Source organism: Triturus cristatus, chromosome 11 (assembly GCF_964204655.1).
Source record: "Triturus cristatus chromosome 11, aTriCri1.1, whole genome shotgun sequence".
Classification (NCBI taxonomy): Eukaryota; Metazoa; Chordata; class Amphibia; order Caudata; family Salamandridae; genus Triturus; species Triturus cristatus.
Window position 1 is genome coordinate 581,806,689 of NC_140594.1, and position 16,516 is coordinate 581,823,204.

Sequence of the window (16,516 nt, forward strand, 5' to 3'; positions counted from 1 at the left end):
CTTGCCCTGACAACCCTGTTGATACTGTTCACTGAATGTAGCTGCGTCATGGACAGCGGGTTCACAGCAAAAAGCCCTGGTATCAGAATTGTGGCGTCCAGCATCACTGTGCATAGGGATGGCCCCCAGAATCACTGTTCTCTGATAAAGAGCTTTAACCAACACTCCAAATCTTAGTTTAAAATTGTGAAGATGTGAAACGCATGCCTATAGGAACTGCTTCCATACAGAAGGATCAGGGACCAAACCATGAACATCTCCATCATCCATGCACTGGCTCAGAAGGGTTAAATGCACTGGATTTGCAGAAACTGTCATGCCTACAGGGAATACATTAACCCAGAAACTCTACACAATACAGTATAAGCTGTTGACAGTATAGATCAGACATATGAAGGAGTAGACACTGTTCTGTGTGTCTTAGTATGTGCTGCGCACAGCACATTCAGAGCATGTACATGGCATCGATCCAGTTTGAGATTGTGTACTGATATAGAAAACATTCATCATAGAGTCCCACTAACACTAAAATCAACTTTCATTCCAATTCTTCTATGTCAAGATGAAGATTAAAACTCACCGTGCTGAAATGGGAGATGACAGTTGATAGCATCATTCACGAGTACAAGCCACTTCAGCTAATGGAAGGACAATGAGCTGTGCTTGTTCTTCACCCAAGACAAAAACTGCACTAGAACAGTGCACGCTGCACAGTACGCAGAGGTAAAGTGCCTTATGCAACTGTCTCACGTACCTTGCAGGAGCACAGTCACTCTACTGCTTTCAAATAATCAAAGGCATCCATGCTTAGTAAAACAGCAATGCTTAGCAGCGTTTTTGATGCCTTTCAAATAAAACAAAAACCTATCAGCATGGCCCGTCTAGCAATGTATAATTTCATAAACAAAGTGAACTGCACAAACAAAAAACCCAATGCAGCCACACTGTCCGTGAAGTTTCTTCTCCACATCAAATGTTTCTTCATACAGCAGCACAGTTAGCTGTTTCCAAAGGTCCTACAGCTAACATTATGAAGTTGTCTCCCCTTTGACCAGGTAATACAAGAATAGGCTCAGAACAGAGAGTAATAATGTATTTGTTAGTCCAACCCTTTCCTGGTAACTGAAGGCAAATACAAGAACAGTGTGACACTGACTTGCAGTAGGAGAGCATCAAACCTCCCCCCCACAATATACATCTCATGTCCTAAATATAAAATCTTCATTCTGCTTCTTTGTAATTTGTCTGAAGAATAGGGCGGCAGAAAAGTGTTAAATGCCCACCATTAACCTTGTGCAAGCGTATCCCCATGCAACCACAGCCTTGACATGGGGTGGGACTGGTCTGCAGGAAAGAGCAGTTGGAGTGCTGACAAATGAGGTGGGCAGTGAGGTGGGAGGAATAATGGACAATTACTTGAAAGAGAAAATGCATGGAAAGGGTGCAGAAGGGAGTTAGGAGTAGGAAAAGAGGAAGGAAGAATTAGCAAAATGAATGAATGAATGAGGGGAGGGAGAAAATAAAAGCAAAATTCTTCATAAGTACTGGAAAAACACAATCGATCTGATGCATTGCAAACTAAAAAAGAGTAAACACTGATGAGTACACATTTTTTACAACTTTTAAAATCATTGGAAAACACCTAAAAAACCTACTGGAATTCACAACAAATAGAAACTGAAAACAGAAAAGCCTAAATATGTTTGTTAGAAAGTGTGTGAAAGCTTTCCTCGTTGCTTGTTCTGACTTTGGCTGGCCTCAGTGACTTGGAGATGCGTGACACATGTCAAAAGTGCTGGCAGCAACAAAGTCAATGCCATGGAGTCAGTGTTATGGTGAGTTGCACATGAAGTGCATCATGGTGATATGGATGAGGTCCTGGCTGTTCCCACTGCTATGGGTCAACAGCCTGACAAACAGTGTGATGTTGGCAGAAGCCAGCTGGTTATGGAGAACATCCTTCAGGGTTTTGATTGATGTGTCATCTTGTATGTTAAGTCACAAAGGAAGATGTTGACCCAAATAGTTGAGCCTGCTCTGATGAGACTGGGCATCTAAAAAATGAATGCTGGACTAGTGTCAGATGTTCAGTAGATGAGGTGGAACTGAATGGTCTGGCAGACAGCAGATACCAGGAAAGGAAGTCAAAGGTCGTGAAGGTCAGTGACAGCAAAAGGTGGATAACTGTGACTTGGCTGGTGGGTATGATGGTTACTGTAGTACCAGAACATCAAGGATGTGGTTGCTGTTCAAATAATAATGTTCCCTCTATTGATCATGGTGTTGAGGTTATTAGTGGTGATAAGGTTGGCAGTGTCTACCGCCTGCATGATTGGACAGTGAGCATTCATCAGCATTAGGAGCAAGTTCACAAAACTTGATTTTGGTTGTGAGACAGTGACCTAAGCCTGGTATCTTACCCACTAGAAAAGAACAAAACTATTGAGGAAGACAACGATTCCACCTTGTCCAGCAGGAATACATAATTGCTCATGGAGATGACTGGGGTATGTATTTTGACCCAGCAACAGCCTCACTACTGAGACATCTAAGGCCACTCCAAGATATACCATGGTCTGGATCTATCCTTGTGGTGTTAGTATATTGAGAAGGAACTCCCCAGAAGGTAAAGTCCTCATTTAATGGCCTTTGTGCCCTTGATGGTATCAAAGTGCTTTATACACTGATTCACAGAGTTTATTAGAATGAGTACTCCGTTTTCTTTTCTCACAAGGACAATTTCTTATCTTTCAACGTCAAATTCAATGCTTGACTGGGTGATAGTAAAAATGTTGACAGGAGATGTGTTTCTGAGCATCCCCTACCGATCTCCCCACCCATTTTGATCTAGTTGAAGGCTTTTGATCGGTGTGTCGAATAATCCACTGAGGAGGCTGTCACAGTGATTGATTTTTGAATAGACGACTGCACTGACAACTAGCAGGGTTATGTGATCTCAGTGTGGTAGGTGACCACTGGACCGCACACTCAAATCAGCCATTGCATCTGAATGCAGCCCAGCAGCACACCCTTGAACTCAGGCATTTAGGTATGCACACATATCTTCCAATGGAGCATCTCCATCCTAGTTGTATGGTTCCTACAAGTAGCTCCAGCCATGCCCTAAGTCATGACCTTTACCATCTGGATTCCTTTGGAGCAGTGAAACCTCCTTCTTGACCCACATCCCATGCTTTCTGCATGCTCTATGGAACATAGTGCAGTTGTTTTTGTGTAGAAAGTAGCAACTGCTCTGTAAGTCTAGATTACCCAATAAATTACACCAATGTATCATGTTCCCTTTCCAGGCTGGAGAATCTTGCATCCTGTCTGCCGCTACCAGAATACTGCCATCCTCGTGGGAAACTGAACCTGGCCTCCCACATGCCTGCTGACCAGCTGTGGCTGTGCCCTCACGTCGCTGCAACCCACGGTAAGAAGACACACAGTCGGGTTCCCCAGAGGAGGTTCTTTTCTGAAAGGAGAGATGTTCACTTCTGTGTATCCAGATCGGCCCGTGCGGACTCCCACATGTGTTGTTGTGGTATATGCTGAGTAGGTGTAGAGCAGCCTGTTCTACATCCATGTTGTGTGATGGAGATTTGTTAAGGTCCTAACCAGATCAGCAGATTCCAAGAGGCCAACACAAGAGTAGAGCCAATCCTGGAGTACACCTATAATACCACAATAGGTGTACTCAAGACACTTGCCGCACTGCACTGGCTGCCGATAAGCAGAAGAGTACAATTCAAAACACTATATATGGCACACTGTGCAAAATATGGATCTGATCCACAGATTCTTCATCATCTTATCAAACCCTACGAGGCAAACAGAGATCTTAGGCCAAGCTAGGTCCTCTCACCAATCCAAGAGTTAAGAGGGCCAGCAGTGGCGGCCGGTCCTTTGCCTTCCTTGCTCCCAAGCTGTGGAACTCTCTGCCAGTCAGTCTTAGACTGGGCGACAACCTGTCTAGCTTCAGAAAGCAACTAAAAACTCACTTGTTTCTTTAAATGGGATGGTCTCCGGCAAGGGTGCTAGCGTTGGAAAGCCCAATTCAGGTAGCCTTGTGCTTAATAAATGTTGCTAATAATAATAATAGTAATAATTAGCTGAACATAGTTCCCATGCCGTTGTGGGCTCAACAGGAAGCACATGAACGCTGAACACCGATATGATCAGGCTTATATTATGAACCAAGGACCACAGCTTTTGGGGGTGGGACTATAAGGTCACTTTTACTGAAGGCCTGTTGAGCAGCAAAGAGAGAATAGGTAGACACAGATGGCCTTTGCGGAACATGTGAGCTGTGGTCAGAGATCAAGCTGGAAATAGCAACCGCCATGTAGAAGCCTAAATTCAGCTGTAATGTGATTCTCTACACACATTGGACCAAAGTGCGCCCAAAGTAGCCATATATGAGGAGATCATGCCCCTGTACATGATGAAGCTTTGGATTTTTAATTAGACCTGTGAGAAATGTGCCTGGGAAATTCATGTGCCCTTTGAACAAAAGCTATACCCTTACGCTTAGTTTACATGCGAGATACTTTGAAATTTCGTTTTGCTACATTTCACATCATTCATGAAACTTCACAAAATTTTGCTCAGGCCTAATTGAAATGGATTTTGGTCACTTTACAGGGAAGGCAAAGCTTGCTTTCAATGACCCCCCTTAAGTCCCTGAGTGGCTTGTCCAACTGTTTTAAAGAGAGAGTGACATCCAATTCTCATAAAGATGGATACATGCAAGAGACTTCTAGTGAAACTATGTCCTAAAGTAAAGATCAGCTTCTGCAAGATACGAATACTGAAGCTCTTTTTTCCCACCCAACCTAGTGTGAGAGGTGAACCCGCGAGAGCCCTGTTTCGAATGAAGGTTTCGCTCCTGGCCATCTATCTTTCTGGGATGAAGTTGTGAAAGGGGAAGATTATTCTTTTGTTCTCTTTACATATGAATCAGACTCACACTCTGCAGGTTGCCTGTTTTCATATCCTGAAGTACAAAGCCCTGCTTCTAAATTTGAACAAAGCCAATTTCTAGGACAATTCCCTGAAAAAAGACTACTGTTTGTCAGTAAATTAGCGGTGGGAAGGATGGGGCGTGCCTATGCTCAAATTCGCCAAACGCCTTACAAGTGCAGTGTTTCATGTGTTTAAAAAAAAAGATGGTTTTCTTACGGGTGCCGCCGGTACTGCTGAGCCCCGGGGTTGCCGAATGCCAAAGCTGTTTAATCTTTATTCCTCCTAATCCCCCTTTCATAGACCACCCTACACTTCCTGTCTCATTGACTAACTCTTGCAGGTTCTTTGCCATTCCCTTTCTCCCATTTCACAGTTTTCCTATCATTCTTTTCCCTCTTTGTCTCTTTTTTCTGCCTTTGTCTTGCTCTGAGTTAAAAGCCTGATAATAAAATATAAGTCCTGGCCCCCAAAAATGAGTGTTTCTGTCGACCACCTACAAACACCGTCACAAATTAATCACTGGACCAGGTTTTAAATTAACAGTCTGACTCAGACCTGGATGAGTTTCATTGTCCTGCTGCAGCCCACACTACCTCAGAAGTTGCAGGAGTAGGGAGCACTGCTATATAATTTAAGGTGGCAGGAGGAAACTTCATACCTCTAGTCTGTCTGGAACACATAAGTGGTGCCAATTAAGGCTGAAGACTCGCTAAAAATACAATATTATCAAACTACAGACCTTGAGATCCTCTGAATCCCGCGGCATAGCAAGGCAGGCAAGATGGATCTCCATTTACATGCTGGATAGCAAATGGCAGCCAAAATCTGGATGCAATGGGCCCCTAACAGCCTTGGCCCTGGTGTCACTGCACCTGCTGCACTATTGGTAGCTCGGCACCTACTTAAATCATGTGTACATGGATAAACAAGAAAATGGAAAAGGTATAATAGATAAACATATACTGTACCATTTGCATTTTATGTTTGTTTACGTAGGTTATGTACTCAGCACACAAACAGCAAAGTTTATTGACACTGTTAGTAACCAGGACATGCTCCCATTTAAATGCAAGAAACAACTACAATGGGAATTGTCACATTTAAGGAGGTGGTGGATATCTGGGAGAATAGCCCCTACGTTTAGAGAATTCCAGCTGGTCCCTACTGCCACGTGGACGCTTGTGCTGCCAACTCTTCTCCACCGTCTATTTCTCAGGCGAGACAGGGCATTGAAAAAAATTCAGCCCTTGTATTTACTTCAAAAGGCCTCTTTAATAGACCAGACCCTCTGCAGATCCCTCAGAGATTTCACTTATACCTCATTAATACAACAACTACATCTAATATTCTAACTCTTTAACCTCCCATAACATCCCCTTAATTATTCTCCCACACACAACCTTATTTTATTGATTTCTCTACAGTCCTAACGTCATCCGCAAAGCCTCTGTCATATTTCTCCCGCTTTAAACCTTAATCACCCTGTAGTAGCTCAAAACCTCAACCAGGCTAGAATCATACGCCCTTCAAAGAGGCCAACAAACAATTCTTGCTCATGGCCATTGCTAACCTCCTGCCACCCAGAAAAACCCTGAGAAGGTGTTCCTGCCCTGCTGCCTACAGAACGTCAGTCTATAAACTACATAACCTCTCACCACTTCCTTAGCGATGGTCATCATTAGCTCCAACAATTAGCATTTGTGTCTGGGAAATGACAGGTGCAACCCATCCTGTTGAAACAGGGTATGTCCTCCTGTACAATCACCAAATGTTTCAGAGCCGTGATTCCTTGTTCAGCAGAGAAATACCTCTTTTCCCTATCAAGATTACACCTTTGTCTTTCGGTTTCGTCAAGCTCCTCTCCGAATGCTCTCCGGCCCAGCTCAATCCTTATCAAATTCGGCCCTGACCACAATTCCTTTATGCAACACAGATCTCTCTTCATACCTCTGAGCAGCCCTATAACTGATAACTGTACAAAATCTTTCTCTCTGTGGTGCACACCTAAGACGTCTGGTCATTTGCTGCCTTCAATATAAATTGCTAGACATGCCAATAACTGGCTCCACGTCATTCCACTACTTCCTCACCAAGAGACTTTCACACGTGCACTCTATAGACCAGGTTGTCTCCCAAAAGGCCGCATTTCAACTTGCTTCCCTGATCATCTCACAAATGAGTGCCCCACAATCCATCCTGTGGTCAAGCCATATGCCGGTCCGTAATGTAATCTGTATCAACAAAAGAATAAGTATCAGACTAACCAACAACCAAAATATACCATACCCAACCTGTGTTAACACATTATCACAATAATCAACAACTAAAATATAACATAGCCTACCTTTATTACCAAATGTCTCTCAGCAATTTGATCATCATCTCCCTAACCTCTTCATGCTTCTCTTAGAAAACCTGTAATTATATATATATATATTCACTGAAAAAACCATAGGTTTCACACATGTTATAGTTAGCGGAAATTTTACGGATAAAAAACCAATGAAATTCCCCCGTTATAGTTAGTGCAGGCAACTATAACTCACGCGACCGCAATCCTCTGCTGATGCTAATACTGTATTTAGACACTTATTTGCCCATGTCTTCTTCCATAAATTTTTTGCTATACATATATTACAAATATTTTTTTTTCATAAAGACACATATGTCATCAGCAGAAGATTGCGGTCGCGTGAGTTATAGTTGCCTGCACTAACTATAACGGGGGAATTTCATTGGTTTTTTATCCGTAAAATTTCCGCTAATTATAACATGTGTGAAACCTATGGTTTTTTCAGTGAATTTGCAAGGTTTTTTAAATGCTAATTCCTAACTATAACGTGTGTGAAACCTATGGTTTTGCAGTGAATTTGTACGGTTTTTTAAATGCTAAGTTACTTTACGCCATTCGTGGCGTGCGTGCCCACTTTACGCAGTTAGTGCCGTGCACGCACGTTACGCTAGAAGGGCCATGTACGCACGATGCGCTTCGCGCACCGTGCGCACATGGAGGACATATGATGCACTTCGTTTTGAAAGGTAATATTTTAATTTTTCACACCTGTAATAAGCAATGCACAAATGGTGCGCTTCGGGCACCATTTGCACACGGGGTGGGGAGAGTGTGGATAATTTTTTTTTTTAAATATTTTTTTACCGTACGCGTACGGTAAGCGTAATCGGCGAAATTAGCGAAAAAATAAAAATTCCGTTTTTGGCCTTGGGGGATCTTTGGGGACTCCCTCAACATGGCTAGGTGTTTTGGAGCTTTCCAAACAGCCCCTTTACATGTTTTTGTGCTTAGTATTTTAATCCACACTCTCAGTACGAGAGAGAAAATGGCGGCCGCCGCTTCCTGGTTTCGGCCGATTCAAATGTTTACTAAGATCTAAGAGCCAATCAGAATCGTGCTCGCGCACGCCACCGTACGCGTACGGTAAGCGTACCGTAAGCGCACCGTAAGCTGGCTCAGATATATATATTGATTTAAAGGCTATTTTCTCAGAATCTACTGAACAGATTTACACCAAACCTACAAAAGGCACTTCCTTGACCTGAGGACTACCTCTCTGCCAAATTTCTAGTAATTCTGTTCAGCCGTTCGGGCTGTAGCTGTGTCTAAAGGTCCTATGGAAAAATGCATGGGAAAAACGCGTTTTGGGACCCCCCTTTTATCTCAGCCCCCACTTGACGAATCCCCCCGAGACTTTCAGGGTAGGAGCGGAGCGTAGCGCCCCACCTATTTTGAAAAATTTGCGAGGATTCGTCGACCGGCGCCAAAGATATTCAAAATAGAATGTTGCGGATTTCCTATGGAAACGTGGTCCTAACTATAACTACCTACTGGCGACCGCCAGTAGGTAATATATATATATATACATATATATATATATATATATATATATATAAATACACACAGTCCTGACACGCTTCTCACAGCATTTAACCAGGTACGGACCACAAAATGCCTTTGAGGTTGAATATGCAGGTTTATTCCATCCACAAACAGCTACATAACAAACAGCAAGTGCTCGGCATGACGCGTTTCGACAGCAGGACGCTGCCTTGATCACATGATGCTTGCAGGGCCAATCCACAATAAATACTCTCAGCGGTAAAAAAAACTGGTAACACACATTTTTTTTAAAAAAATCAGAGAGATAGAAAAAATACTACTATACATGTCCAAATACAATCTAGATCACAGTATGTAGGGTACCATAACACAATATGTGTTTGTTGGAAAACCACACTCCCACTCTGAAAGGGTGGTGGTGGTCTTCCGGACACACTGTGGTAGCTTGGCTCGAGTGGTCAGGAATCAGGCTCCGTGCTAAGCATACGACATACCCAAACAATAACCATGCGTGCATCCGTTCCAAAAACGACTCTACACCGTAAAAATTATGAAAATATCTTTCTTTATCTTCTTTTTCTCTTAGTTGCTGATTGGATGAATAAATAACAATCACAATATACAAACTTTTTAAATAGTGCAGGTCAAACAAATACTGGCTTAATGATTCAATAAATAGGGGTGATCATAAATAATGAAGGCATAAATATAAGTGCAATACATACAGGCAATTAAATATTCTGAGGCAATAAATACTGTAAACCAATAAATATTGTGCATCAATAAATACTGTGGACCAATAAATACAGTGAAGCAATAAATAGGTTAAATACAATAAATACAGTGCCCCTAATAAATACTTAAAAGCTGACAGTGACACTCATAGAATCAGATCACTTTTGAATTCCTAAGGGCTGATTTGGCCCAGGCACAGCTTGTGGGGATGTGGAAGGCTTGGGGGTGTCTACTCCCTGGCTTGGACAAGGCTGAGGCCTAAACTGAGGTAGATCAAGGGGGGAATACCAGAGACCTGGCTCTCTCCCTCCACACAACTTCTCTAGATTAGTCCCAGCTCACCCCTGGCACAGTCAGGTTGGTTCCAGCACCTCCCTAGCCCCTTAGAGCAGTCTCTCAGGTCTCCACAGGGCCTTAGGCGCCCTCTACTCCACTTACTGCCCTTTTTCTGATGCTCCGACGCCGCTGGAGTCGTGTCGACGCCGTGAGGCGGTTCCGATTCGATGTCGGCGGCCTCGGCACAATGTCAGTTCTTGACGACGCCGGTAGGCGGCTCCGGTTCGATGTCGGCGGCCTCGGCTCGATCTCGACCTCCGATTCGATGGCGTCGGGCAGTCTTTACTCGATGTCGACTTCGGGCGGCTCCGGTCCGATGGCGACCTCAACTTCGATGACGTCGGCCGGCCTTGACTCGTTGTCGACTTCCGGCGGCTCCGGAGTGCGATCCTCACTCCCGACCTCCGGTGCTCCTCTCCTTAGGTTTCCGGCGACTCCGGAGTGCGACCTCCACTCCCGACCTCCGGCACGATTCTCTCAGGTTCCGGCGACTCCGGAGTGCGATCCTCACTCCCGACCTCCGGTACACTTCACCTCGGTCTCCGACGACTCCGGAGGGCGGACTTCACTCCTCCGATGATGCCGCTCACTCGACCTCGGGTGACTTCCTCCTCGACCTCTGGTACTCCTCACGACCTCTGACGGCGCCCTCTCTCTCGACCTCTGGCGGCTCCGGGTACGACGTCCGCTTTCCAGTCGGCGCCGCTTCTCCACCTCGGGCTCCAGGTCTCAGGCTACTCGACGTCGGACTCCAGGGAAACCAGTTTCCAGGTCAGGATCTTGTTGTTCTCTGTTTCTAAGGCCTGTTCCTGCTGTCCAGGTCCTTAGGATGGTTTTTCTGGCTTCTTCCCACACAGGGCTCCAGGCTGGGCTCAGTCAGTAGGGACTAGTATCAAGGGTGGGTTTATGGACCCCACTCCAGGCACAAGTTTCCACCCCTGCTGCCTCACTCCTTCCTCCTTCAGGTTTCTGCTGCTCACTCTTCACCAGTCAGGTGCCAACTGCCAGCTCCAACTGCCAACCCTCTGTCTTAGCTTCCCAACATTCTAAACCGCCTCCAACTGTCACAGGGCTCCAGAATGTTCTGGAAGGTGCTAGCAGGTTCCAGTGGATGCTGGTGATGTCACAGGTGGCCACCATTTTGTGCTCCAGGCCCTCAGACAGAAGTTTCAGGGGTAGCTAAAATGGCTCCCTGAATCTGCAGCAACACTAAAAACGAAAACAAATGAGGGAAAAAGGGCCAAATCCTACACAACCCCCTTCCAGCCAAAAGCCAGGGTAGACCGATCAATGCCTTGATGGTCTTCCCTGCTTGGGGCGAGAAAAGGTGGACGCAGGCCCGCAACGGCAGGAGCACCCGCAAGTTCTCCTCCGCTCTGGTACCCAATGGTTCCCTAACAAGCCTCCCTGGACCAACAAAACCACCCCACTGGGGCTCCCTAGCTAGTTGTGGCCAGGACCGGCCCCTGGGCCGTCCAGATGTCTCTGGCCCGGGTGATCTCGTGGAGTGGGGGGCAGTAGCCCCAGGCCTGTAGTGCCCGTTGACCACTCCGGTCCTCCTCCTTGCAGTCCTAAACTGCCTCTGGTCCTTCCTCCTGGGGTTCACACCCTTAGGCTGACCAGCCTTCAGGGGCGAGGCTCTCCTCCCCCTAACTCTCCTTCTGGGGTTCCTCACCCTACCCTGCGAGGCACCCTCAGACCAACACTTCCTCCTCAGTCTAGGGCCTTGACCCCTCAACTGATCCTTCAACCTAGGGTCTAAACCCTTAGGCTGAGTCGGTGCCTGAGGCGAGACCTTCCTCCCTCTGCACCCCCTTCCAGATTTCAGCACCCTCCTAACGGGAAAAGTACCCCTGGAAGTCAATTTCGGGGGGACCCGGTTAACAGAGGCCCCACCCGCCAGGTCAGGCAACCCCTGAGCCTGGCATCCCAGCCCAGGACCTGAACCCTGAAACTGGGCCAACCCCAGAACCTCAGGCGCGCTGGTTACAGTCGCCCTGGGTCCTCCTGACACTAGGGGCTCCCCTGCACTGGAGGGCACATCGGGACAGCCTAGGCTCCCAACCTGGGGCTCCCTTGCGGAACTCTCCAGGCCCTGAGACTTCGGTTGGGGCACCTCGGGACACCTCCCCGTCTCACGCCTTCCTACAGATAGGTCGTGAGGCCCTACAACCCTCTCTCCCTGGGACCTAGCTGGGCTATCTGCCACTTCTCTCACCTCGCTGGGTTGGGAGATCCCTGCACTACCCCCTTCAGGTTCCCACCCCAATGCCTCCTCAGACACCCTGGTGATGTCATCCTGGGGTAAATAAACTTCTAGCTCCTGTGGAGCTTCCGGTATGCTGCCACCAGTGTCCTCGCTGGACACACTCATCTGGAGGGCACGCAGCTCCAACTCCTTCATCCGAAGCTCGTGCGCCATCCTTCTCTCCTCCATCTCTTTCTCCAGCCTTGCTAAGTCCCATGTGAGCTGTCTTTTCTCCCTCCGGTCTGTTAACTCCACTTTAGACAAGCCACCGCTAGAGGCACTGCTGCCCTTCCTGGAGAGTGTCCTGGGCCCCGCTGACAGGTTCCCCACCTCCGGTTGGTACAAACCAGCTCCCTCACTGTCGGGCTCTCTATCCCTGTCCTCCTCCTCAGCCTTGCTTTCTCGTCGTGCCTCCCCCCAAGCCCTTAAGCTGGTTTGGAGTGCACCCTTCTTTGCTCCTGGGGGACAGTACACCCCCTCCCGCTGGCAAAACTCCCTGAGTTGGGCCACAGTGTACGTTTCTAGATTTTCTAGTACAAACTCCATCTCGCCCACTCAGGTTAGAGGACAGGTTTTGTGCAGTAACTATGCAGGGGGGTACCTTTAATAATACCTCCTCCCACCACCAGAGTAAATTTGGAAAAAACAAAAACCCACAATTAGGAAGGCCGCTTTGAGAAAACTCCCGGTGTAGGCCTATGGACTACCCACAGTTCTTGTTGAGTATACGTAGGCACAGCTCTATCCCACCACTGAACACCAATTTATGTTGGAAAAACCACACTCCCACTCTGAAAGGGTGGTGGTGGTCTACCGGACACACTGTGGTAGCTTGGCTCGAGTGGTCAGGAATCAGGCTCCGTGCTAAGCATACGACATACCCAAACAATAACCATGCGTGCATCCGTTCCAAAAACGACTCTACACCGTAAAAATTATGAAAATATCTTTCTTTATCTTCTTTTTCTCTTAGTTGCTGATTGGATGAATAAATAACAATCACAATATACAAACTTTTTAAATAGTGCAGGTCAAACAAATACTGGCTTAATGATTCAATAAATAGGGGTGATCATAAATAATGAAGGCATAAATATAAGTGCAATACATACAGGCAATTAAATATTCTGAGGCAATAAATACTGTAAACCAATAAATATTGTGCATCAATAAATACTGTGGACCAATAAATACAGTGAAGCAATAAATAGGTTAAATACAATAAATACAGTGCCCCTAATAAATACTTAAAAGCTGACAGTGACACTCATAGAATCAGATCACTTTTGAATTCCTAAGGGCTGATTTGGCCCAGGCACAGCTTGTGGGGATGTGGAAGGCTTGGGGGTGTCTACTCCCTGGCTTGGACAAGGCTGAGGCCTAAACTGAGGTAGATCAAGGGGGGAATACCAGAGACCTGGCTCTCTCCCTCCACACAACTTCTCTAGATTAGTCCCAGCTCACCCCTGGCACAGTCAGGTTGGTTCCAGCACCTCCCTAGCCCCTTAGATCAGTCTCTCAGGTCTCCACAGGGCCTTAGGCGCCCTCTACTCCACTTACTGCCCTTTTTCTGATGCTCCGACGCCGCTGGAGTCGTGTCGACGCCGTGAGGCGGTTCCGATTCGATGTCGGCGGCCTCGGCACAATGTCAGTTCTTGACGACGCCGGTAGGCGGCTCCGGTTCGATGTCGGCGGCCTCGGCTCGATCTCGACCTCCGATTCGATGGCGTCGGGCAGTCTTTACTCGATGTCGACTTCGGGCGGCTCCGGTCCGATGGCGACCTCAACTTCGATGACGTCGGCTGGCCTTGACTCGTTGTCGACTTCCGGCGGCTCCGGAGTGCGATCCTCACTCCCGACCTCCGGTGCTCCTCTCCTTAGGTTTCCGGCGACTCCGGAGTGCGACCTCCACTCCCGACCTCCGGCACGATTCTCTCAGGTTCCGGCGACTCCGGAGTGCGATCCTCACTCCCGACCTCCGGTACACTTCACCTCGGTCTCCGACGACTCCGGAGGGCGAACTTCACTCCTCCGATGACGCCGCTCACTCGACCTCGGGTGACTTCCTCCTCGACCTCTGGTACTCCTCACGACCTCTGACGGCGCCCTCTCTCTCGACCTCTGGCGGCTCCGGGTACGACGTCCGCTTTCCAGTCGGCGCCGCTTCTCCACCTCGGGCTCCAGGTCTCAGGCTACTCGACGTCGGACTCCAGGGAAACCAGTTTCCAGGTCAGGATCTTGTTGTTCTCTGTTTCTAAGGCCTGTTCCTGCTGTCCAGGTCCTTAGGATGGTTTTTCTGGCTTCTTCCCACACAGGGCTCCAGGCTGGGCTCAGTCAGTAGGGACTAGTATCAAGGGTGGGTTTATGGACCCCACTCCAGGCACAAGTTTCCACCCCTGCTGCCTCACTCCTTCCTCCTTCAGGTTTCTGCTGCTCACTCTTCACCAGTCAGGTGCCAACTGCCAGCTCCAACTGCCAACCCTCTGTCTTAGCTTCCCAACATTCTAAACCGCCTCCAACACTGTCACAGGGCTCCAGAATGTTCTGGAAGGTGCTAGCAGGTTCCAGTGGATGCTGGTGATGTCACAGGTGGCCACCATTTTGTGCTCCAGGCCCTCAGACAGAAGTTTCAGGGGTAGCTAAAATGGCTCCCTGAATCTGCAGCAACACTAAAAACGAAAACAAATGAGGGAAAAAGGGCCAAGTCCTACAGTGTTAATATTAAAAAAAGAACTGCCAAACATTAAAGCATGGTTAACAGATCATATCCTCTTTGATAACCAGTTATTAAAATCATAGCTGATACATCCATTTTGAGAATTACCGAATAGATGCCTTTTATCATTAGTGCAAAGTACAAATCAAACTATCTCGAGCATAAAGTGCAAATAGTGTGCTAAAATGCAAATCACTGCCAATCATCACATCTATATAAATGATTCTAGTCATCACATATTGAATATAGATTTGTTGATATGATGATTGCAGATAATGTCAGAATATATATATATATTCACTGAAAAAACTATAGGTTTCAGGCCTGACTATATCTACCTACTGGTGACCGCCAGTAGGTAATATATATATATATATATATATATATTCACTGAAAAAACCATAGGTTTCAGACATGTTATAGTTAGCGGAAATTTTACTGATAAAAAACCAATGAAATTCCCCCGTTATAGTTAGTGCAGGCAACTATAACTCACGCGACCGTAATCCTCTGCTGATGCTAATACTGTATTTAGACACTTATTTGCCCATGTCTTCTTCCATAAATTTTTAGCTATACATATATTACAAATATTTTTTTTTCATAAAGACACATATGTCATCAGCAGAAGATTGCGGTCGCGTGAGTTATAGTTGCCTGCACTAACTATAACGGGGGAATTTCATTGGTTTTTTATCAGTAAAATTTCCGCTAACTATAACATGTCTGAAACCTATGGTTTTTTCAGTGAATTTGCAAGGTTTTTTAAATGCTAATTCCTAACTATAACGTATGTGAAACCTATGGTTTTTTCAGTGAATTTGTACGGTTTTTTAAATGCTAAGTTACTTTACGCCATTCGTGGCGTGCACGCCCACTTAACGCAGTTCGTTCCGTGCGCGCACGGTGCGCTTCACGCACCGTGCGCGCACAGTGAGCACGCGGTGCGCTTCGCGCACCGCGCGCCCACTTTACGCAGTTAGTGCCGTACACGCAAGGTGGGCACGCAGTGCGCTACGCGCACCGCGTGCCCACGTTACGCACCGTGCGCACATGGAGGACATATTATGCGCTTCCTTGTGATAGGTAATCTGTTAAATTTAATTTGTAAGTGATGACAATAATATGCCATGCACAGAGAGTGTTTTTTTTTTTTTATTAAAATTTTTAGCGTAAGCGCACCGTACGCGTACGGTAAGCGTAATCGGCGAAATTTTCAAAAAATAAAAATTTACCGTTTTTGGCCTTGGGGGATCTTTGAGGACTCAACTAACATGGCTATGTGCATGGGCGCTGTCTAAACAGCCCCTTTATATGTTTCTTGCCTTTGTTTACAGCCCCCCCTCAGAGTGCGAGAGAGAAAATGGCGGCCGCCGCTTCCTGGTTGCGACCAATTTGAATGTTTACTTAGATGTAACAGCCAATCAGAATCGCGCTCGCGCACGCCACCGTACGCGTACGGTAAGCTTACGGTAAGCGTACCGTAAGCTGGCTCAGATATATATATTGATTTAAAGGCTATTTTCTCAGAATCTACTGAACAGATTTACACCAAACCTACAAAAGGCACTTCCTTGACCTGAGGACTACCTCTCTGCCAAATTTCTAGTAATTCTGTTCAGCCGTTCGGGCTGTAGCCCTGTCTAAAGGTCCTATGGAA

The 16,516-nt window shown here is 46.6% G+C and overlaps 1 protein-coding gene across 2 annotated transcripts in view; it reads left to right on the forward strand.

Moving 5' to 3' along the window:
- The window catches only part of HR (HR lysine demethylase and nuclear receptor corepressor), a 388,960-nt gene that overhangs the window by 295,822 nt on the left and 76,622 nt on the right, over nucleotides 1-16,516 (forward strand). For both annotated transcript variants that reach the window (XM_085633820.1, XM_085633818.1), the window contains one exon: nucleotides 3,309-3,433. In XM_085633820.1, coding sequence (XP_085489946.1) covers nucleotides 3,309-3,433 — 125 coding nt within the window. The remainder of the gene's footprint in view (nucleotides 1-3,308; nucleotides 3,434-16,516) is intronic.